Source organism: Ornithodoros turicata, chromosome 1, assembly GCF_037126465.1.
Source record: "Ornithodoros turicata isolate Travis chromosome 1, ASM3712646v1, whole genome shotgun sequence".
Classification (NCBI taxonomy): Eukaryota; Metazoa; Arthropoda; class Arachnida; order Ixodida; family Argasidae; genus Ornithodoros; species Ornithodoros turicata.
This window is the reverse complement of record NC_088201.1, coordinates 50,739,900-50,762,268: the sequence shown is the minus strand read 5'-3', so window position 1 is coordinate 50,762,268 and position 22,369 is coordinate 50,739,900. Positions and strand designations below refer to the sequence as shown.

The window sequence follows — 22,369 nt, the reverse complement described above, 5'->3', positions numbered from 1 at the left end:
ATATATGATAATTGATACAAAAAGGCGTACGCCTCCCTCTCTCCTCGAATCAGAAGTGACAACCCTATCATTCGTGGCAATGGGTTGCGCAGAGCTCTTGCTAAAAGGGGCCCGCGTATGGTTCCTGCACGATGGCGCACCACCTCACAGCGCGAAGGGTGCAGCACAACTGCTTCGTCAGATGTTTCGGGACAAGTGGGTTGGACGCCCTCTGTCGTCGTCTATCCCAACTTGGCTACGGCACTATGACACTGGCTACCTTACTGGGTCCTGTTCGTCAGTCGACCCAGTGGGCAGTCACCACTGCGTTCCTCCGCTTTCTCCACGCTTCGAACCTTGTCAACGCCTTGTGATTGTGTGACCGTGTGTGTGACTTTTCAGTTTTAGTTTTGTGTTCTTCCTTTCCTTTTCTTTTCTTCTCTTCTTTGTCTTCCCCTTTTCTTTTCTTCTTTTCCTTTTCTTTTCTTCTTTGTCTTCCCCGTTTCTTTTCTTCTTTTCCTTTTCTTTTCTTTACCCTTTTCTCCTTTTTTCTTCTCCTTTTCTTCTCCTTTCTTTTTTCTTAATAAACATATCCTCCCCCCCCCCCCGGGTTGGTCGCTTTGGTCCAGTATCATGGCCCGCCAGGGCTCCTGACTTAAACCCGACGGACTTTTACCGCTGGGGTCGCATCAAAGAAGTAGTATACAAAAGCGAGCCGCGATCGCCAACTGACCTGCAGGACAAAATCACTGCTTTCTGCTCGTTGCTCCCCAGCACCGAAATAAAAAGGGCAGCGAGAGAGACAATCCGGAGAGCCCAGCTGTGCATTCGAACCGATGGCGAACATTTCGAACACTTTTAGCTATGTCTGGTGCGTGGTGATATTTTGTTTTCACGTCTTGAGCTTTCGTGTGTTTTTATTTTTCTTTTTTTTAAGGTGGTTTCTCCTCTATTTTGCAGGGAAACGTACCCTGTTCTACACTGAAAGTGCCGCTAATGAAATTGAGCGCAGGAAAAGTGTTGCATGTGCAGCATTGCGCAACATGTTGAAACAAACGAACAATGAAGAAGAGCGCTGACAGGTGTTCGTGCAGAAACAAACACGCACACACACGCTGGATTGGTGACGATGATGTGGGACAGGAAAACAGACTGCTGTCTGCATTCATAGTGAAAATCGTCGTGTACAGGAGCAGCAAGTTCATGCGCACTCAAAGATAAACAAGCACACTGACAAGAGAAAAAAAAGGGCGCGACCCTGAAACTGATGCAGGCAAAGCCAGGCAAAGCTTTTTCACCTTCCTTCATAAGATACTTCGCTGATACTTCGCAGCAGAATTTAGAGCCCTGCAGGGTCCCGACCCGGCCCGCGGGCCTGGCCGGGCCGAGCCCGAGCCGACAAAATACGCCAGCGCCGCGGGCCGGGCCGGGCCAGGGTCGACAAATATGTTCCCGAGAGTCAGGCCCGGCCGGGCCACGCAGCTAATTCCACACAATGGGGATGCATTAGTTCATATCATCATGCGCTTGCGTTATTCCTGTGCATATTTTGCAAAGACAAGCAAAGGATACTGCATTATGCATATGATTCTACCCTCTAGAACATTGTTTTTCTTCACGCTCTAGAACATTATCAAAGCCACTTTATATTGCTCCTCACTCCTCACGTATTTCACAATCACTTTCGCAAAGCTTGGTGAGAGGGGTAGGGACTGGGAGAAGCAGTTTGTCTGCAGCATGCTCTACCTCCGCAAAATCTTGACAGTGTAACGATAATTCCCATGCCCGCGTGCGTTCAGGATTTAATTTGATCTCGTGCGGTTACGGTGTTAAACCGCCATCACTTGTATGTTTGTCTTCTCTCCTTATAAATTTACTTATAAATTTGTTTGATAATCGCCAGAAACGCGTACGTCGCGGCTGGAAATACTAGGCCGGGATCTACTCGCCGGGTCACCGGGACGGGCCGGGCTCTATTTGCTTAGACGCCGGGCCGGGCCGGGCTCTAGTCACGGGGCCGGGCGGGGTCATTTTTCGATGCGCCCGGGCAGGGTCGAGCCCGGAAAAGTCGGCCCGTGCAGGGCTGTAGCGGAATTATTCTGTGGGTTGGGATTCTAACCCTCTCTCCCTCGTATGGCGTGTCAATGTAACCTCCTCTCGTCGCACTTTGGCGCTCAAACTAGAGCCGACAAAAAAGAGGCGGAGTCAAGGACTCATTTCCGCGGATTTTCGGCCAATTTATTTCAGCAATTCTCGTTGCGTTACAGGTGCTATACCGAGCAAAATGACCACGAGGAACCCATATGCGCAAAGACAACGTTAGCTTGACTTAGGAAATTTCGGAGTTCAATTCAAGAAATGCAATCTCCATCAACTGAAATGAAATAAAACTTCAGTCGCGATTTAGCGGTAAATGCGAGAGAAATGCGTTAGCATTAAGCGCCTTTTGCGGTCCATATTTGACTTCCGGGTATTAACTTCCGGTCTAAACCCGACTTCCGGTTGTCCACTTCCCGTCTACACTTGACATCCGATATCCACTTCCGGCCCAACTCGACTTCCTGTCTAACCTGACTTCCAGTTGTCCACCTCCGGTCTATACATGACTTCCGGTTTGACAATTTCAATTACTATATTCCATTTAATTAACCTTTACTTTGCCTCAATTACTTTCAATCACCCTTTTATTACCGCAGTTTGTAACCGCAGGTTACCTGAAGTAATCTTGAATTTCATTTAATTCGCTTTAATTACGTTTACTTGCTTTAATTACTCTCAATTTTCCTTTAATTGAGGTTAATTACCTTTAATTACATTTAATCTTTCTCTTAATTACATATAGCTTACATTAATTACATTTAAACTCAACTTTATTGCTTTAATTTTCTTTAATTACCTCTAATTACTCTTACTGTTAACTACCTTCAACTACTTCAATTTCATATCATTTACCTGCATGTGCATTTACCCTCTTATATCCCCTTTACATGTCACACTTATACAGCGTGTTTCACCTAAAGTGATAGAAAATTGTAACTGGCGACGTACTCGCCGGAGGATTGTGGGGCTCTCGGCAATTACATTTTGGGAACTTTTGCCGCCATTTAGGTAGGCTTTGGACAATTTTCAATTTAGGGAAATTTATTTTTGTCAATTGAACTTCGAAAATTGCCAAGCGCACTTCACTTTTTTTAAAGAAATATGAAGTCCTCCACGGATAACCGCAGACCCAACAAAAACGACGCACAGTATTGGAACAGAAATCGTCGAAACAATTAGTAAAAACTACGCTTTAGCCCCACCTGCTTGATTTTCGCAAAGAAGCGTGCGCCAGATGTGCGTCTAGAGGAGGAAGTGTCCCCACCTTTTGCCTTCATTGTGATAAGACGGTTGCTTTGTTTTCTTTGTGATAAGACGGTTGTCACCAGTAGCAAGGTTAAAGCGGGGGGAAAAAAGGTAAAACAAGAGGCGGGAACACTTCCTCCTCTCCCCGCATCTCCCGGACGCTCTTCTTTGCGACAATCGAGCAGGTGGGGCTAAAGCGGAAATTTTACTCTTTTTTTTTTTTCGACTATTTCTGTTGCGATACTGTGCATAGTTTTTGGGTCTGCGATTATCCGTGGAGGACTTCATATTTCTGTTTAAAAAAAGTGAGGTTCGCCCTGCAATTTTCAAAGTTCAATTGAAAAAATATAAATTTCCCGCAATTAAAAATTGTCCAAAGCCTTCCTTAACGGTGGCAAAAGTTTCCAGAAGGTAATTGACGAACGTCCCACAATCCTCCGGCGACTACGTCGCCAGTTAGAAGTTTTTATCACGTTAGATGAAACACCCTGTATATAGCACACAGACAGATATACAACGTCATAATCTAAACATACCAGAAGTTCTTGGCGGCTTTTCGAGTCGTAAGACATATGCTTCCAGCGAGGTGGCGCGCATGCGCAGTCGAAGTCGAACTTCTGCGAACTTTTTCCAATTTTCTGACGAAAAGCTCAGATTTCGCGAACTTTCGCGAACTCGAACCTCAAAAGGTTCGTGATATCACTGGTATTTATCACGTTAGGTGAAACACCCTGTATACCTCTGCCTCGGTGAGGCTTCACCATCTCATACACAGACACACGCCACAGAGAGAGAGAGAGACATACATACAACTTTTTGCATTTTGACACTAGTACAGCTAACACATTGAAAATGGTACCAATGTCTGGCAAATGTTCCAGGCAGAAAAAAATCCCTTGACCGCATGTCTCTCCGTTGCCCACGTTATTTACTATGGATTTCTATCATGGTTGGTGGACCACCCTGTATGTTAACTGCTACAAAAAAGGTATACACTTCCCATTTTCAGCAAGACAGGAAAGAGAACCATATCCTACTGAATGACTGTCGTTTCTATGCGTTGAAGTTCTCTTTTGAGAGTGTAGTGATTGGCGTCAACAGTTTGCAACCGACATAGATTGTAAACAAATGCAAGATAAGTTAAGTTAAGAGAAGAACATATTGACTTCAGGACAACAGTTTTGAAAGACCCCGACCACTGGGGCATGGCTCCCGCGCATGCCCCACAGCACAAATGTTTCCAAAGGAAGACGTCATCAAGGAGCAGGTTTTGCTGCACATGTTGACACGTTCGTTAGCGGCGATGCTTCATTTTGTTCGCCCTTTTCTGTATCAACCTTCCTTCGGCACTTCCGCAACCCACGCACGGACGCCCAAAACTTGTACTGCGAGCTCAAGAACGTATTCGACATCACTCTTAAAACAGCTCCACCATAGCACGCTGAAGGCAAAGCCGTAGCGAGGGGGGTGCAAGAGGGGCAGCCGCCCCGGGCGCCCTCGCCTGAGAGGGCGCCGAAGGGCAGGGCCTGGCAGGTTGGTTCGACAAGATAAAGCGGAAATGAAGAAAATTTGAATTTACGATCTCTGCAGAGCAAACAGGCGTTTAATTTACTTGTTTATAGGGCTTCTGACGGCAGTTGTAGAATGGTGGGGAGGCGCTTTAGGTTTACCCTGCCCTGGGCGCAAACTTGTCTCGCTACGGCTCTGGCTGAAGGTCAACCATTGTACAGCACTCCTGATGTGTACAAACCGCGGGGCGTACGCCTTTTTGTGACAATTAACATGTCTGTATAAGTGTCACAAAAAGGCGTACGCCTCCCGTTTTCAACAAATCAGGGGGAGACAACAATGTCATCCGTGATGACGGTTAGTCAGGAGCGTCCTGTGCGGTGAAGTTCTTTTTTTTTTTAGAGTGTTAGGTTAATAAGGCTACGGGGTGTTGGGATGGAACGAATGAAGAACTGTCTACATACTTGCCCTTGAACTCCTTCCGTAATCCGTTAGTGTACATGTAGCACTCAACTGCTGCCCGACGCATGAAATGTTCCATCGAGTGCGGAACCCCTCGAAGTGTACAAGTCTCGTTGTGCAAAGATGATTGATGAAAAGGCGGCCCTGGGGTGTAGGGCACAGACTCTGCCGGGAAGTGCCGGCCATGTAACACCGGCGCCTGTAGTGGGACAACCGAAAATTAAAATCCACATGGAGTAAGGACTGTACGGCTTTTATACATCACAATAGAACAGATATCAGCACGACAAAGGGTTACGACCTTTACATCGATGTCAGGAAGTTTTAGCTCTGCACCTAGACGTCTGGGTACGCATGCGTTAGCAGCTATAGCAGCACGTTGCACTTTCGTGGCGCGCGCACAGTTTGAGTACGGCGCAACGCGCACTCACGCATACCAGTGGCTGTAAAATTGACACAATGTCTAGAACTCGGCAAGCCAAGTGTATGCACTTGGCTTGCCGAGCTTGGCTTAACTTGAAAAATCCTACAAACTTTCTCACAGGATTAGTGCTTTCTTTCAGGATTTCTCATAGCGGACGTGTAGATAGCCGCGTGTAAATACGTGCGACATAAGCGATCCGCTGCACTGCTCACATACACGCGTTCACCGCAAGCGTCAGCCAATGTGGGTCTTTCGTGCCTCCCTTGTCTACAAAGCGTTATAGCGGAAAGCTCGAAGCCCACGTTTGGGTTCGGAGTGAGACAAACTGCTGTTAGTTTCAATGAAAGTGTAACGAATCCTGCATCGTGCTTCTTGCCACATACTGTATATGCGCTCCATGTTTACAGCCGCCGCCATGTCGAAATTCATCTCACCCTGAGAAGAAGTAACGCGATTGGTTCTCCGCTTACGGCTTGCTGCGTGCGTCGGAAAAAGTTCTGCTTGGGCGAATTCCTTGCGCTCTGCTGCGGAAGATCTCGCACGCGTCTGTTGCCACGGTAAACAACGTTCGCCCGCGTCCGCACGCAATGAAACGCGGTAGTGTGAACCATGCTTAAAACTCATTATTATCTGACAATGCGGTGTAAGGGACCTGACCCTCTTTTGCGTCATCTCGTATTGCCGCTGACATGAAACTGAAACTTGCCGTAACGGAAACCACCACAAGCAGCGATCGAAGCAGTATGAAGAAGAGCAGCCAGATGGATAACCCTTGCATGACCGAAGGCAGACCAAGACGGCCAAATCCTGACGCTATCCAGGACCCTCTGCAGGTTGCATCACATGGGCTTCGTCAGCTCAGTTCATCTGCGTCCAACATATTACGACATTCAACTTTCATTTCAAAACGGCAGTCAAAATCACACACTTCCTTGTTATGCGCAGAGTCAGCCCGCACAATTTTTCTATTAATTTCGCGGTCAATTATTCATAGATGAAATTTATGGCAAGCGCTTCCACTGACGGGACGTCACTCTCAGCAGCTTGCGTTTTCAGTCCTGTCAAGCAATCAAGCCATCAATTCCAGAAAAAACACTTTTCCGATTACGTTTTACGAAAAACGTTTCACTGAAACAGTTCTCAATCACCTTCATCCCGGTCACACGCCTTCATTATGTTCGTCGACGTGCGATAGAGCTCGCACTTACGTCACTGTAAAACTGAAACTGGATATCAAATATACGCCGTTCGTCTTTCTCGTATCCCAAAAACTATGACGTTCTGCTGGATGGAATTGCGCATTTACCATCTACACGTTACTTACAGTCGAATAAAAGTCACAAAATCTGCCGACATCTCCAGACTGTCCCTCCAAATAGAGTCATTTGTTACTCTCATATCACAATCCAGTCAGTCGTTACAGAGGCGATGCAAAATATCGTCTTTCTAGAAATCAAGTTGCGGTCGCTCAAGCTGAAAATAGACGACTTCAGAATATCCCAGAGAGCTTAGCGCCGCTTTGAACTGTGGGAACAATTGCTGGTAACAAAGGAGGAGAAGGTCTCCAAACTGTTTCGGGTCCTTCTCTCTCGGCCCATTGTCCACGAGGAGTCAAGGTCAGCGAAAACGAAATGTGAAGGACAGTTCTGCCTTCCTCATTCCAGTAATCTCCCAGGATACAACGCGTATGCAAGGAGCACTGGGATTTTCTCAAATCGTCTATTCTCAAGAGCGGGAGAAACAGATTGTCTCCTGTAACACGTGGCTTTACGTCAAGATACAATTATCTAACTAACGTCTAAGACAGAACCTCAAGCAATTATGACAAAATAAAGGCAGTGCAGGAGCGCCTTCATCGTGCAATTCGTATAGAGAAGCGAACTTACTTCAATAGGCTAAGCCCTAGATTAGGTTGCGACTCAAAGGTACTCTGGAAACAAAATCTATTTACAAAATGTCCACTGGAATCCCTGTTATTCAGCATGGTGATACCATGGTAACCGAGAATGCTGAAAAGTGTCGCCTCCTAAATGATTATTTCAAATCAATGTTTTCTAGTAGTGATATTACATCCTACCCAGGGTTTCAGTCACACTTACCGTGGCCCATGTCTACTATTACATTGTCGAAGCGGAGAATCATTAACCAACTTTATAACCTGAACGTTAAAAAGAGAGTAAGAGGCATGTGCTAATGCGATTGGAGATTAGTTGCTTATACTTTTTCGACGTTCACTTCATTTGCGCAAGGTCCCGTTGCAGTGGAAGTTTGCCCATGTTGTACCTATTTTTAAGGCTGTGATAAATTGTGTGTAGAGAACTATAGACCTGTCTCACTGTTAAACTCCATAGGGAAAATTCTTGAACACATTGTTTATGTGTGAATATTATGAATCACCTGTCCCTCAACTGTTTTCTAACTCCGTTTCAGCATGGTTTCCGTAGAAATTATCCGTGCACTACGCGACTCATTTGTTTATTTCACGACCTAGCATTTAATTTCGACAATCGCATTCAAACTGGTTACTTATTTCTTGACGTTAGGAAAGCTTACCATACTGCTGACCATAGATTGCTGCTATACAAGTTATCTTTTCTGAATTTGGATTCTGCAGTTTTGCTTTGGCTCGAAGATTAGATTTTTATCAATGGATCTGTGTCGCCCCCTACTGCTGTAACGTCAGAAGTTCCTCAAGGGTCTGTTTTAGGCCCACTTCTCTTCATAATTTTTATAAACGATCTCGCTACTATATGTGATTCATCCATTAGATTATTTGCAGGTGACTGCGTAGTGTATAGACCCGTCAAAACAGAAGAAGACGTTCATATCCTCCAGAATGACTTGGCAAAGATAGAATCGTGGTGTAACAGCTGGGGCATGACTTTGAACACTCGTAAGTGTAAATGCATTGCGTTTTCCCAGACAAAGCATATTCTCGGTTACAAATTAAACAATGTTATCCTCGAAACAGTGGACGATTACCGATATCTGGGAGTCACTATTAGCAGTAACTTAAAGTGGGATAAACATGTTGATGAGATTGTTAATAAGGCTCGTAAGACTCTAGGTTTTTTGACAAATTTTAAGTGTGCCCCAAGAGACATTAGGGAGATCGTCTATCTGTCTTATGTTTGGCCAATTTTAGAATACTCAAGTACTGTCTGGGATCCCGCAGAGTTAGGTTTGCGGTATAAATTAGAAACAGTCCAAAGTCAGGCTGCAAGATTTGTTATGAACAACTATTCACCATATGTCCGCTCTATCTCATTAAAATCGTTGCTGGGATGGGTTCCGTTGGAAAAACGTCGGTCGCAGGCTAGTCTGAGATTGTTTTATGATATCTTCTATGAGTTAAATGGAACCCCTAGAAACGAGTACCTTTTGGCTCCTGTTTTTATCTCTGATCGCGTTGATAACGAATGCAAAGTTGATCCATATCGTTTTCACCTCGGTGCCTTTAAAAATTTCGATTTTGTCCGAACTATCCCCGTGTGGAACAGCCTTCCTCCGGACCTTGTTCTCTCAAGGACTAGCGCCATATTTACTAACAGGTTGTCATCCGTGTATTCCTGGTGACATTTGTATCCTAATGTATGATATTTGTATCCTATTTGTAGTGATGTATTCCTAGTGATATTTGTACCTGTCTAGTCTTATTTCTTTCCTTTGTTTCGCTAACTGATTTGTACTGTGCATGTTTTTTTCTTTTCTTTTTTCTAGTGAGTTGTATGGTGTCCTCTCGCCTCTACGTAATGCCACATTGGCGCTGTAGGGTTTCCTGTAACAAATAAACGTGCAAAGGTAAACTATGATAATGAACGATGCCACAATGGACGCTGTTTTTGCCCACCTGACGGCTCTTTAGCGTGCGCCGAAATCTCAGCACACCGTATTCAACGTCGGTACGGGGCCATTACATCCAACGAGCTATTACATCCATCGTGTCATTACATCCATCGATGGACGTAATGGCACGATGGATGTAACAGCTCGTTGGATGTAATAGCACGGTATGGATGTAACGACGCGTTGGACGTAACAGCATGATGGATGTAATGACACGATGGATGTAACGGCACGATGGACGTAACGGTCAAAAAATCTGGGTCGCCATGGGGGCGATGGGAGGTAAGAAGGCCGACGGGAGGAGAAGCCCGGATTAGGAATGACAGGAGTGAACAGGTAACCTGCCTGTGTTCAAGACGACTACAACCCGCAGGCGGTTGCTGTGTGTGTGTTTCCTTTCTTTCTTTTTTCGTTTTCTTTTTATGGAAGGAATAGCAAGTCGGCCTATGCCTGACTAACCTTTTCCCGCTTTTTTTTTTTCAATAAACATACGCTGGCATGGGACGCGCGGACGTGTGCATCCAAATTCGATGCGAAAACTTTATCAAATTGTGGCTTTCATTTCCACCTCATTCTTTCCCGGACGAACTTGAAACGTGAACCAGTACAAACTAACCGCAGACAGTCTCAAAAAAGAAAAAGAAAAGAAACACGCACACACAATAAAAGCTTTTACAAGCATAAGATGGCCCGTCACGACGGGAAGCTGCTCAAGCGCTAACTTGACCTGCCACCCTCACGTCCACAACGTGTGGCAGACATTGAAAATAAAATACATAAAATGAATTAAGCATAAACGTGTCTTTAAAGGGACCGAAAAGTGAATATAAACCTATCAAAACTTTATGTTCAGCGAGAAGCTTGAACCTTCAAAAGTTCAAATATCAAAGAACTCCGCTGAAATCGCTGTAGTTTTTCTGTAATCGAATTTTCCATAATTGCATGTCCAGGGACCTAGTAGGAATCCGAGCAGTCTGTCAACAATTGCATGACCCCGCGCCATCTGTCGAGGACGCATGTAATACGCGCACTTCCGGGCGCTAATCCGGCGAAAACGAAAATGGCAGTGGGCATTTGTGACCACTTTCTATGTCGAGAATGTCGAGCCTCTTGGACATGAGTGCGCTGGAATTCCGCATTCGAGAACTGTCGCTCACACAGAACTGTTCGTGCGTTAGCGTGTTAAGTGTGTTCTTCGCAGCAGAAGATTCCTCGTCCAGAGATTAATCGGAGTCACATTCGTCCTCAGCAGTAGCTCACCGTGCCGTGAGCATGAACTGCTTTGTGAAATTTCCATGTATCAGGGAGAAGCACTTGTGTAAGCCGAAACAAGCGCTGTTTTTTCGTCGTGCAGGTGTTCATGTGTGAAATGCAAACCGACGGATACTACGGATGGATACTACGGTTTTTGCTGCCGAGGGGTAGAGAATGCGTGTAAAAAGCAGACAGACGATTGCATCAGAACTAACGAATATTTCGAAATACTGTGCCTTGACACCGAAGTACTGCAAGTGTCTTTTACATACATCCGAGAAACCGAAGAGCATGGCAACCCGGCAGCGCAATGTGGTCTTTACGCGCTACTTGAACGGAAAACCCTTATTTCTTCAGGAACAGCATATTATAATTGCTAGTTTAAGGGTAGTGAAGGGTTAAGTAACCTGTGGGCATAGATGTATTTGTAGGTTATACTCATGTCTCAATTGAGTCTCATGTGAGGAGTAAGTAAGCTAATTTTCATCGGTGTCATTGACCTGAACTGTGTTCATAACCTTTTAGTATACTTCTTAGTGACCACGTTTCCAAATGTCAACTAATAATTGAACCAAGATTGGGATCTAACACTTAATTAACTCTGTTTTGCTAAACGGAGTAGTACTTGTAACTGATTCATTATCACGTCACCCATTAGACGTCACCAACATTTGTAAAGAAGGACTTGAGGGCTTACTTCAAGTATTATTAACCCTTGATCTGGTTTCAAAGTTAACCATGCACCATTGGTGTGCATAGTACTCCAAAATGGCTAAATAATTTATTGCATAAGTTCTCTGTTACTGTAATTGAGATGTACTTTTGTAAAGTACTTTTTACTGCCCGGCAAATTGAAATTGGCTTCAGTGTACACTACAAATGCATCGTAACATTTAATTGAAATATAATATAACAGCAGAAGCAACATTTTGTCACAACTCAAACTATATCTTTCTTTTTTATTGTCCAGGGATTTAGGAAACAGAGTAGGACTTCCTGCCCTCTGATGTTTTGACGTACTTGATAGAGTTGTAAAACCTGCAACAAAATAAACAAGAGCAGTATAAACAGTTTCGTCTTTCCCTTTTGAATTTAACAAGCTAGTTATATTTTACCATTTGTTCACTTTTGTATTCTCTGTTGGTGAAAAGATTACAGGAACAATAATGCTGCAGATCGAACAATGACCTGTCGTCTTGATGAAGATCAGAACATTTCTTCCGGCATGCTAAGTGAGACAAAACAAATGTACAATGAAGGTTGTACAAAAACAGCAAATCTCCGTCGATTAAAACTTTATATATGTAGATGTTACCACATCGTGCAGTTTCCACCCCAAAAGTAGGACTAAGCAAGGTTGTTTGGTAGGTTGTTGGCATGTCGATGTGCTATACCGTTACAGCACATCAATATAGATGAGAGGCAAACACAGTAGACATCATGATGGCTCTCAAACTCAAGTGAAGATTTATTCAACAGAACAAGAAACCGAAAGCATGAGTATAGAGAAAGGCAGTACCCATGCAGTGTATGGTGAACCACATTAATCTCTGAGAAGGTAGGATCGGAAGAGCAATAAAGAGAAATGACAGTTGCGTCCTAGATAGGGGAGCTCTGCAAATTTAGGACCAATATGATGTGGTAACCTTGCATGGCTCGCTGTAGCTCTGACACACATTGAACAATTCCAGTAGTGGGGCTTCAAAGACAATGAACGTTTGCTGTTTCACTGGGCATTCAAGTGTAGAAGATGCATCTCTAGAAAATTAATTAGCGTTCCTTAGTCATAAAGTCATAACTACATCTCAACATGAAGTATTCTTGTACCCTTCAAACAAGCTAGTAGTTCTCACCAGTTTCTTCTTCCCTTGTTGACGTCATACTAATGTTCTGCACCTGTCCAAAGACTAAAAATAATGTCACAATGTCTGCAACACGTAACAAATCTAGTGCTTCCATCTGTGGACTTTGCATACCTGTTTTCAGCTATTTCTGTCATGTCAGTGCCTGGATCACACACACACGAAACAGTTTTGAGCCACTTCAACACTGGAAGGCCCCTAAAATTAAATTTGTTGACGTTGACAATGTTGAGTACGGGTCAAGTAGGATAACATAAGTTAAATGGAATACGTCGTCGCTATATTATAATTTATACATGTGTGACGCCTGTAGTACATACCTAAGACGTTGTGTTGAACTCGTCACCTCGGTGAAGCAAAATCACTGGTTACTGAACGGCAGTTTCCTTCGGACGTCTTCGCAATTCGCCTTCTACGGCATCTTCTTAGTCATCGGCAGCAAAATGAGCTCAGCACACACGACACGACTGCTACATCTAATAACCGAGTGTTTCGAACCACATTCGTTTTCGCGCACTCTCTTCTTGAATCTTGTGGTAGAAAACGCCCGCCGCCGATGGTGAACGAACATGATTTTTGCATCCCCGAACACCAAAACTACACCAGGCACATGTAGGCCTCTCGAATAATTGACACAACAACCACGAACATGTCATCTCTTCAACATCTCTTCGCGCGACCAACACGACCACCCACGACGTAAACAATAAACGCGATAACACAGACGGCCTTGCAGATGGCGCGGCGATCGTAGCTCGTAGCGGCGAACTAGCTGAATGCTTCATTAACGTAAAAGCTATGGAAGTGAGCGTCATTTTTAAAATGGCGTTTAGCTGTAAGATAATGTGCGTCAGCTTTGTTCTCTACAAAATTAACTCTCACGTGGTAAGGGTTGACCAATCCCTGGGAGCCCTGGACCTGAAACCCAAGTTGCTCTTTTTCGCCGTTCGCTGGCAGCACCGTCCATGTTCCGGCAATCTTCAAAATATTTATACGTAAAAAATATGCGGAATTGAGAAGTAATGCTTTCTGTATCTTATCAAACAACGATGTTGTGCACGACAGTGGGCAAAAATATGAGGGTTATTTTTCACTTTTCGGTCCCTTTAATGATCTTATCTGTGTGCTGCTCTCGCTATATAGTTGCGCAACGCTACCATTACCAAAGGTATACCAGTGACTTAACAGCAAAAGATCACAGTTTCTTGAGCAGCGCGGCCATAATTGATAATAGCAAAGTGCATTCTATATTTTAGTAGGTACATCAGTTGCAAACAGCGCTTCATTCGCGGACTGTAACATTATGTACATGGCAAAACCCCAACATCTATCACGCGTTTCAGATACGTTGCGACGTCTTTATATTGAACGAGGGCACACAAAAAATAGTGGCGAAATAGTTCCATCTCTTCGGCATGCCGGGCGTTCCTCTCCCGGATTCGTGACGTTTGTGGCTTGGGCAGCGCTGCAGGGTGGCACAGCAGAAGCCACAGCTGGTACTTTGCGGCGTGCTGCACCTTCTGGAAAAATACAAGAAGTTCCGCGAGACTCGGGAGCTGGTTCGGGAGTTGGTCATGGAGTCCATTGTGCCAACCCTCAACCACATTCGCGATGCGTGCTCCGGGGTTGCCAAAGTGGTCCTATACGTCACGGACGGGAACGTATGTCAGCCAAAATCGTGGAAGTAGGATATGAAGTGCCGCAGCAGAGCGCTCAGAAGAGGTGATACTTGGTGAGGTGGATTGGAAATAAAATCCTCGCTGAACGGGAGACGGAAATGTTCGGGGAGGAAGGGCAGGTGCCTTACCGTCCTGAACCACTCTCGTACTTCTTAATTGTCCTCCAGACGGTTCTCAAGCAAAGCTAGTCCCGCTTTTCATTTATCGCCGTCGCATAATGAAAGGCGCAGGCACTTATTTTTATCGCCTGATTCACACGTACAGCGCTGAACACTGTCACTGCTGCATTCATAGCTGCAACTTCGAAGTGAAACATCCAGTAACCTGAGCTTTGTAGTGTTCCCAAGTGGCTGAAACGGTGTAGGAGTGTGTCACGAATTACATCATGGGTTTATTCATGGGCGGCTGTGTCACGTCGCCTGGTGAGAGCAAACACCACAGGGTGACACTCTCCTCGTATTGAGACATGAAGGGTGTACAACGGGATTCATGAATTCTGGTGAGTTATGCTTAAAGTTTCCGTCCCAAAACACTTACTCGGCCGACAAAAGCGCTTCCAAGTCGCTATCTCCGCACAATACGATCATTTCGCTGTCCGGTGTGGAGTCTGTGTCAGAGGAATTCTTCTCCGTGGAATCGTCCAGGCAGCAACAATAACCCGTTTCTGGGTCAACCCGTGGTTTTTCCCGGATTCAGGTGACCAGGTGTGTGCACCTTCCCAACCCTATCTGGTATTCACACCACGTGATTCACACCCAGGACGCTATTTCATAGGTGAAGGAGATCATTGGCGAATAAAGCGCAGAACCGCGACATTCGCACTGGGACCACTCAGTTTGAAAGCAACTAAGTTTCCTAAGTTTCAAAAACAACTAAGGAATTAACGACCTCAAGACTTGCTGGCCACTGACGTAGGTGCGACAAAAAAGTACAGAACACCGCGTTTGAGATGGTCGATGGAAGGCGCTGCGTAACAAGCACAGAACAGCGACGAAAACATTGACCGAGTATTCTGTGTCCGTGGATGTAATCGCTCGTTGGACGTACTGGCCCGATGGATGTGATGACTCGTTGGATGTAATGACCCGTGGATGTAGTGGCCAAAAATGGATGTAACGTCTCGTTGGATGTAACGGCACAATGGATGTAACAGCATGTTGGACGTAACGGCTCGTTTTTGGATGTACCGGCGCGTTGGATGTAATGGCACGTTGGATGTAATGGCACGTTGGATGTAGTGGCACGGAATCTTCAGCGTCCCGGCAGGGTTTGAACCGGCAACCTTGGGATCAGTAGACGGACACGCTACCGACTGATCCACCGATCGAATTTGCCAATGCGCGGTTCTCTAAACGTTTGGGGTTTACGCAATGATCTGTGGCGACCTCACTCCGCAATGCGGCGCATGTTTACATTTTTAACTAGCAACAAAGTTATGTAACGTAATGTGTTACAACGCCAGTGGCGCATATAGAAGAACAAGGAGCTGATGTGTGTCTTGGTCCCTTCTTCTTCTTCTTCTTCTTCTTCTTCTGTGTGCGCTTCTAGCAGTGAGGTTACGGAAACATAACAACAAGCTCAGCTTTAAACTCTCTTTGGTGCAATTCATTAAATTCTCGTGTCCCTCCTGTTGCGTATCTCACAGTGACAACCTCAAATTTACTAGCACAAGGAAGAAGAGAGAATTAACACCATTTGTTGAACTTTTACTCGTTCCAATTATTCGACTAAGTAGGTTAGACGTTTATCTCAGCGAACGCAGCCTTTTGCATCCCGAAGTGGTGTTTCCCCGCAAACAAGTTCGGTAGTCTGCACATGTTTACCGTCTGTGCTGAAATTTGCCACCCGACACGTCGCATGCATAAGGCTGTGTACTATGGAGCGAATCATCTAACGCGCGACTGAAGGTGAAAAACAGCCATTAGCGTTTGAACCATAGTACCGAGACATATCGCATATGTTTGTTATCCCTCTGCACTTGGGACAAGGTACCAAGATGCTAAACGCTGTACATACTCCAGCGACTGCGTACAACTTGAGGTGATTTACGACGTCTATTCTTAGGAAACAGTGAGCGTATCTGTCCGATGCAGCAAAATGCAAAAAAGCGGTGCTCATGTTCCATACGCCAGTCTTATCTGGGCTGTCCGTCTTGCGCGTTATCTTATCTCTGACCGCAAAGCAATAACGAATGGACGAAAGATTTCCCCGGTCTCGTCACGCTTGAGCCGACACCAAACGCTCAATGTCGTCAGTTATGACGACATCAAAGAAAAGATGAAAAAGGGAGACAGCATTTGCTTGCAGGTTATGACGCCTTCCAAGTGACTCATACGAAATTATATAGGGTTCTCTCCGTGCATAATATGCATGAAGTATTAAGTATTTCAGTGCAGTATTACGTACTTCTGAATCCATCCAACGCGATAACGTTCCTCCCAATTTTGCACAAGCCGTAAGCAACAACGTCACCACACAACACTGCTCTTCTGGAAGTGGTTTCGCGTAATTTCCCACACCAGTGCCATTCACATATGCAACCAAACTTACTTGAGCACGCAAGCATATTACACCGCTCTAACGAACGAACAAGCGAGCGAGCGAAAGAACGCGCGCAATAGCATCTCTCGGTATCGATATCGGCTATCGATTTCCCTCCGAACCGAAGATAATCTGCCCTAATTGGGGAGCGCTTCGCACGATTGGACTGCGCTTCGACGTAACCAGTCCTGTGGCCGTTCTTCTGCTAAAGACTGTGAAAGAACAAGGTCTGTTATGCCTACGCTGAGTAAACTGCTCTTGCAAATGATCGCGTTAATGATGGGAAACCAAGTCACATTATTGAAATATGGCGATCGTCGAAAAAGCCAGACAATTTAGTCTACGTACCTGTGATCGAGCAAAGGGGCTAAGCTGCAAAACCCGCAACAGGCAATTATTTGCATCCGACGGCAACAAAGGTAATAACGTGGTGCAACGGGAAGGCCCAAGGCCTCTTGGCTGGCGAATGTGGACAGAGGCCGACAAAGTCCCCGGGAGTGTCCTTATCGCTGCGACGACAGCACCTGATAGAGGACATAACGTGCGCCAAGTGGGAATCTTCTTATCATTAGGCCAGCCGCCCTAGTTCTTGCTGTTGTGCGTACAGCCACAATTGTGGGCCGGCAAACAGATTGTCCACCTTGAAGTGGAACCTTGTCTTAATTATCCACCTGTTTCAACAAAACCCGCTTTGGAGACAGCGCGCACCTCGACGATCTCTTCGAGTGTCCATCATGCTTGCGTCAGACGAGGATAATAAAATGGACGAATATATTGTGTCACCATGATATTTTCTCTCCAAGGAACATGTCTAAAGAAAATGGTTGAAGCAACAGATTGATCACAAACATTCATATTTTTAGGGTCGTGCCGAAGTAGACAATAAAAAGTAAAAAGGGGGGGGGGGGGGGTCAAGGCAAGAAACGTGTGCTCAGCAAACATGTTTCAGAGGTTCTGGGAGACATGCTTTATATATAACAATGCTCGAAGTTTGCATCCTCTCCGTTTACCTATGATCCTAAGTTGACAAAGCACACCGGAAATACCTATGGTGATTTTTACCGTGCGAAATACTTCTCCTTTTGTTGCAAAAAGTAGTGGAGGAAATATTTTAAAATCTGTTTGGGAAAACTCTTCGAAGACATTGACAGATTTCTCGTGGCGACATCGTATAGCTGACTTATTAGGGTGATGCTCCGATGATCCTTTTAAATAATTCTATGCTGAGAACGATAGCGATGGAAAATGCTCCGGGAAGCGACATCCATGATTTCATGTTCCATTAAGTTTCAATGTATGATTTGAGTTTGTTATCCGTGGATAAGTCCTTTAGAATGACGGAGATTGTTATCGCAACGAAACACCCTGCAATAACTCTGCTTCAGCGAAAATCAAGCGTCATAACCTACTAGATATCCAGTTTTCAAAACTACCCGCATCGCACAGTTGACGAGCTGCACGGTTATCAATATAGTAACAAGCCGCATAGCACATTCGTCAAGCGGTCGAAGGGCCACGCACAGCGGAAGATAGGATTGCCAGCTCTTACTTCAACACTGGTGGCTCAGTTTTCAACGTAGCAGTCACTTCCTTCTTCAGTCACCAACTGTTACGGGCATAGTTCGATGTCAGGATAACATAGGTGCAAAACAAATTGGAATAGCTGGCGAAGGCGGAGGTGTGTGCAAGGGGCCGAGGTGGCTGGTACAGGGGAGGACGTGTCACGCGTAGTGAAAGACGTAGAGGATCCAGGTCAACTGTGTGTGCCAGTGAACGAAGCTCTAGCCAAAGCAGCACGCATCGCCATAAACACTACGCTTAGTTCTGTCACGCGCGCATAAACTCTACACCTGATTACTACTTGATTCCCGCTCACGTTTTAAGTTCTGGTGGTACCTGCGCTGCGGCGTCCCGCTCGTTGACGGCAGCCAAGGTCGTGCTGAAGGCTGGGAGGTGGTGGGTTCGAATCCTACCACCGGCTGTGCTGTCTGAGGTTTTCCCTGGGTTTTCCGAAGGCTTTCCAGACGAATGTCGGCACTTGCCCTTGAAGTCGGCCCAGGACGTATACTAACCCCTTGTCCCCCACTCCTTCCTGCTGTCCTCTCTCAATCTGTCCACATCTGTACGCCGCTCACAGTTGCTTCGCGGCGCTAGCACGGAATAAAAAAAAAAGGTACATGCGCTGCGCAGAAACTGCAAATCTAATTTCGCAAGTAACTGCAGCGCATCTGCTCGGCAACCTGGGCATTTTTATTATTATCCGTCCGCCACTCATCCCAAGGTAGCAGGTTCGATCCCAGCCGATAATGCCAGCAAGTTGGTGGCAGGTTACAAGTTGCTCAGACACGCCGTCTTCCGCGAGGGAAGTTACAATGCGGTGTACCCCGTGCTGACATTTCGGTGGACATTAGAACCCTCAGGTGTGCGAAATTAATGCACAGACCGACCACTGTGGCGTCGCTCACGATAATAGTGCCGACCTACGTTTCCATTTTTTTTTTCTTTCTACTTCTGTTTTGTTCTATTCATGATCATAGTTGTCTCGCGACGTAAAGCCAGGAATTACATTATTAGCATCATTCGTGAAACTTGTATTTCCATACTGTCAACAGGAAAGCATTGATGAATGTTCTATCGGCGGTGTGTGTTCAGCCCAGGGATGGGCAGTATTTAAATACATTGTATTTCAAATACTACTTAAAATATAAATGCACGTGTTTATATCTTGCATTTAAATACAGTCTGGATAAATGTATTTATATTTATATTTAAACACTGTTTTTGAGTATTTATTTGTTTAAATACTTCGTAAATATATGTAAATACATCAAATTCGCATATTTCCAAATTCTGCACCCGCATGTACTGTCATGACGGACGCTTTGCTTAGAGGCTATAGGTTATTCACCTGGTCTGATGGATTAGAACACTTTTAGATGTTTCTTTCGGGCATACATGGATACTGCACTTGTGTCAGCAATCCAATAGCGTCAACGTTACTCATTTCTGCCATTTCCACACTCAGCACCAAATATGAGCCTTTGGCTCTGACTCCTCAGAAAGACTCCAGGACCGATATCTAGATGTTACAGAACCTTCTGGGTGTGCATATTGTTCTGCAGCTCCTGTGGTGAGGCTCGTTTCTTTCACGAACCAAAATCGTCTGATCAAACAGGAGCTGCATGGACGACAGAATCTGACATTTTTTTCTTTCTACTTCTATTCTATTCTATTCGTCTATTTAAATGATCCCATCATTAACATCACCATGTTGAAGGAACGGTGTTACATCGTAACGGTCTGCTTGAATGCCCAAAATATAGGTATTTAGTCTATATTGATCTTAATTATTTCAGGGTGTCTACAAACCTGGAAAACAGGGAATTCTCAGGGAATTTTTATGCGACTGTAAAAGTCAGGGGATTGTCATGAAATTTGGCAAAAAGTAGCTGAAGTTAGGCAAAATTGCAGGCAAGTGCCATGACGATGCGCAGCAAATTGTGAATGCCGATCAGTGCTTGGGCGGCTTTACTACAGCAACGTTGCCAGGAGTATCACTTCGCCAATACGACAAGCTCAGAGGCAGACAACACCAATAGTCAATAAATGATCTGTTTTATGAAGGATCTGTGTCAAAACTTACTAGCAGGCACCAAGTTCCCTTTTGTTTTGGTCCGGGAATTCGAAATCTGCAATTTGGTAGGCACCCTGTTATTTGCTTATTCAGTGCATTTATGAAAGTATTTAGGGAATTTAAATACTCTATTTATATGTCGTATTTAAATATTGCACTTACAAAGTAGTTATGCAATGTATTTATATACATATTTAGGCAACGTATTTTGTATTTATATTTAAATACATCAAAAATGTATTTGTGTCCATCCCTGGTTCAGCCTCGAACGTGTAGATATGGACAGTGAAACATAATTTAAAATCTGCATTGAGCAATTGTCTGGCAGGGCATGCCGACACAGGAAGTCTTTGATAGGGTAGATTGAATATTGAGCAGTGCTGATGTCGAGTTGATTGTTTCAAGCTTATTTCCTCGGTGTATCGTTGAATGGAATGCTTGGTTCGTGCTTTGCCTCCAGTTCAATTCTTTAATTCACTCCTGCAATACCCTCGAGGTGAGGCTGCGGTATATAACCCAGCTGAAGGTTTAAACGCGTGAACATGAAAACATGATAGTAATATATATCTTAAAAGCGTTGTTTGCTGGACTATAGGCTTTCTCTGTCTCTGTTGCATGCTAATCTCCTTGATACCACAATAATGCAGACATATTACCTACTGCTTTCTGAGTTTGAGTTTGAGTTTGATTACAGAAAAAAAACGGAAGATATTGAATTCGTCACCTGACGAATTCTGCTACTCCCACAAAGGAATGAAATGAATGCTTTCTCTTTTTCGGTGTGTGCGCCATATTTTGGTTCCTCGCATGACAGTAATGCCACGTGTCGCTCTCAGATACTCAGGTGTAATGCGGCTGCACAAATAACTTTGCCGGTCTGTATACGTGTACTGCAGACATAGCTCGTTCGACAAGGATGAGCCACAATGCGGAGAGGTCTCGTGTTGGCCTCCTCAAACGATCTCCCGCCGTGACAGGACAAATCGTTTGAGGGGACCAATGAGAATCCGCTCCGCGTTGTCGGCCTCCTTGAGAAGGAGCTGGAAGGAAAAGCCTAAATTGCAGGTTCTTTCGTTCACGAATCACGAACGACGCAACGGATGACTCCCGTTCATTTTATGTTGATGTCAAGGTAACGTATATTTCATTCAGCGAGGAGATATTTTTATTTCAGTGCCCCTTTGAGACGCTATGACCTGTTCCTAAGGTGTGTAGGCGGGGCACTTGGTAACTGATCATACTGCGGTAAACAAGCAGCGAACGTTGCAGGGACGGGACAGAAGGGACACGATCAACTGCTAGTAGTTGTCCATGTCCCTTCGCTCTCCTTGTCTCGTTTGCTGCTTGTCCCCCCAGTCAGGGGCGGATTTAAGGGGGCCGAGGGGCGACCCCCCCCCCCATACGGCTGTGTTCCCTATGTAAAAACCCTATCTCCTGGATGATGCTGTGCCGCAAAGCACGAAATTTCCTTAAGACCCCCCCCCCTTCCCCCAATGACAGACCCTTAAATCCGCCCCTGCCCCCAGTATCCCCTGCTCCTACCTATCTGGAGCGTTCCCTCATAAAAATAAATGGAGCGATTACACGTATGCGAATGTGTGAACAATGTGTTAATATTTTGTTGCAATAACCACGAAAATAAAATATTCAAACGAACGGAACTTGCTATGACTGTACAGTGCATCCTTCTGTGGTAGTCTTATGTCACCAAGCAATGTTGCCTCCGATTGTGTTACATTTTAAGATGCTAAGGCTGAAATACTTCGTTTGACAGACTTCGCTTGAGGAGACTTATAGGAGTTGAGGACTTGAGGAATTCATAGGTACAACACTC

General features: G+C 45.0%; 1 protein-coding gene across 6 annotated transcripts in view; it reads right to left on the bottom strand.

Annotated features, from left to right (window-relative positions):
• Positions 1 to 22,369, bottom strand: part of LOC135378243 (calcitonin gene-related peptide type 1 receptor-like) — a 57,663-nt gene that overhangs the window by 23,217 nt on the left and 12,077 nt on the right. For 4 of the 6 annotated variants that reach the window (XR_010418315.1, XM_064611208.1, XM_064611206.1 and 1 more), the window contains exons 2-3: positions 6,426 to 6,586; positions 5,298 to 5,494 (exon numbers count right to left, since the gene is read on the bottom strand). Coding sequence is in view for 4 of the 6 variants with exons in the window: in XM_064611208.1 (XP_064467278.1) it covers positions 5,298 to 5,494; positions 6,426 to 6,497 (269 nt within the window). In the remaining 2 variants the exon portion in view is untranslated. Of the gene's footprint in view, positions 1 to 5,297; positions 5,495 to 6,425; positions 6,587 to 17,249; positions 17,411 to 22,369 lie in introns of those variants that run through there. The other 2 variants (XM_064611207.1, XM_064611210.1) reach the window with 2 other exon arrangements.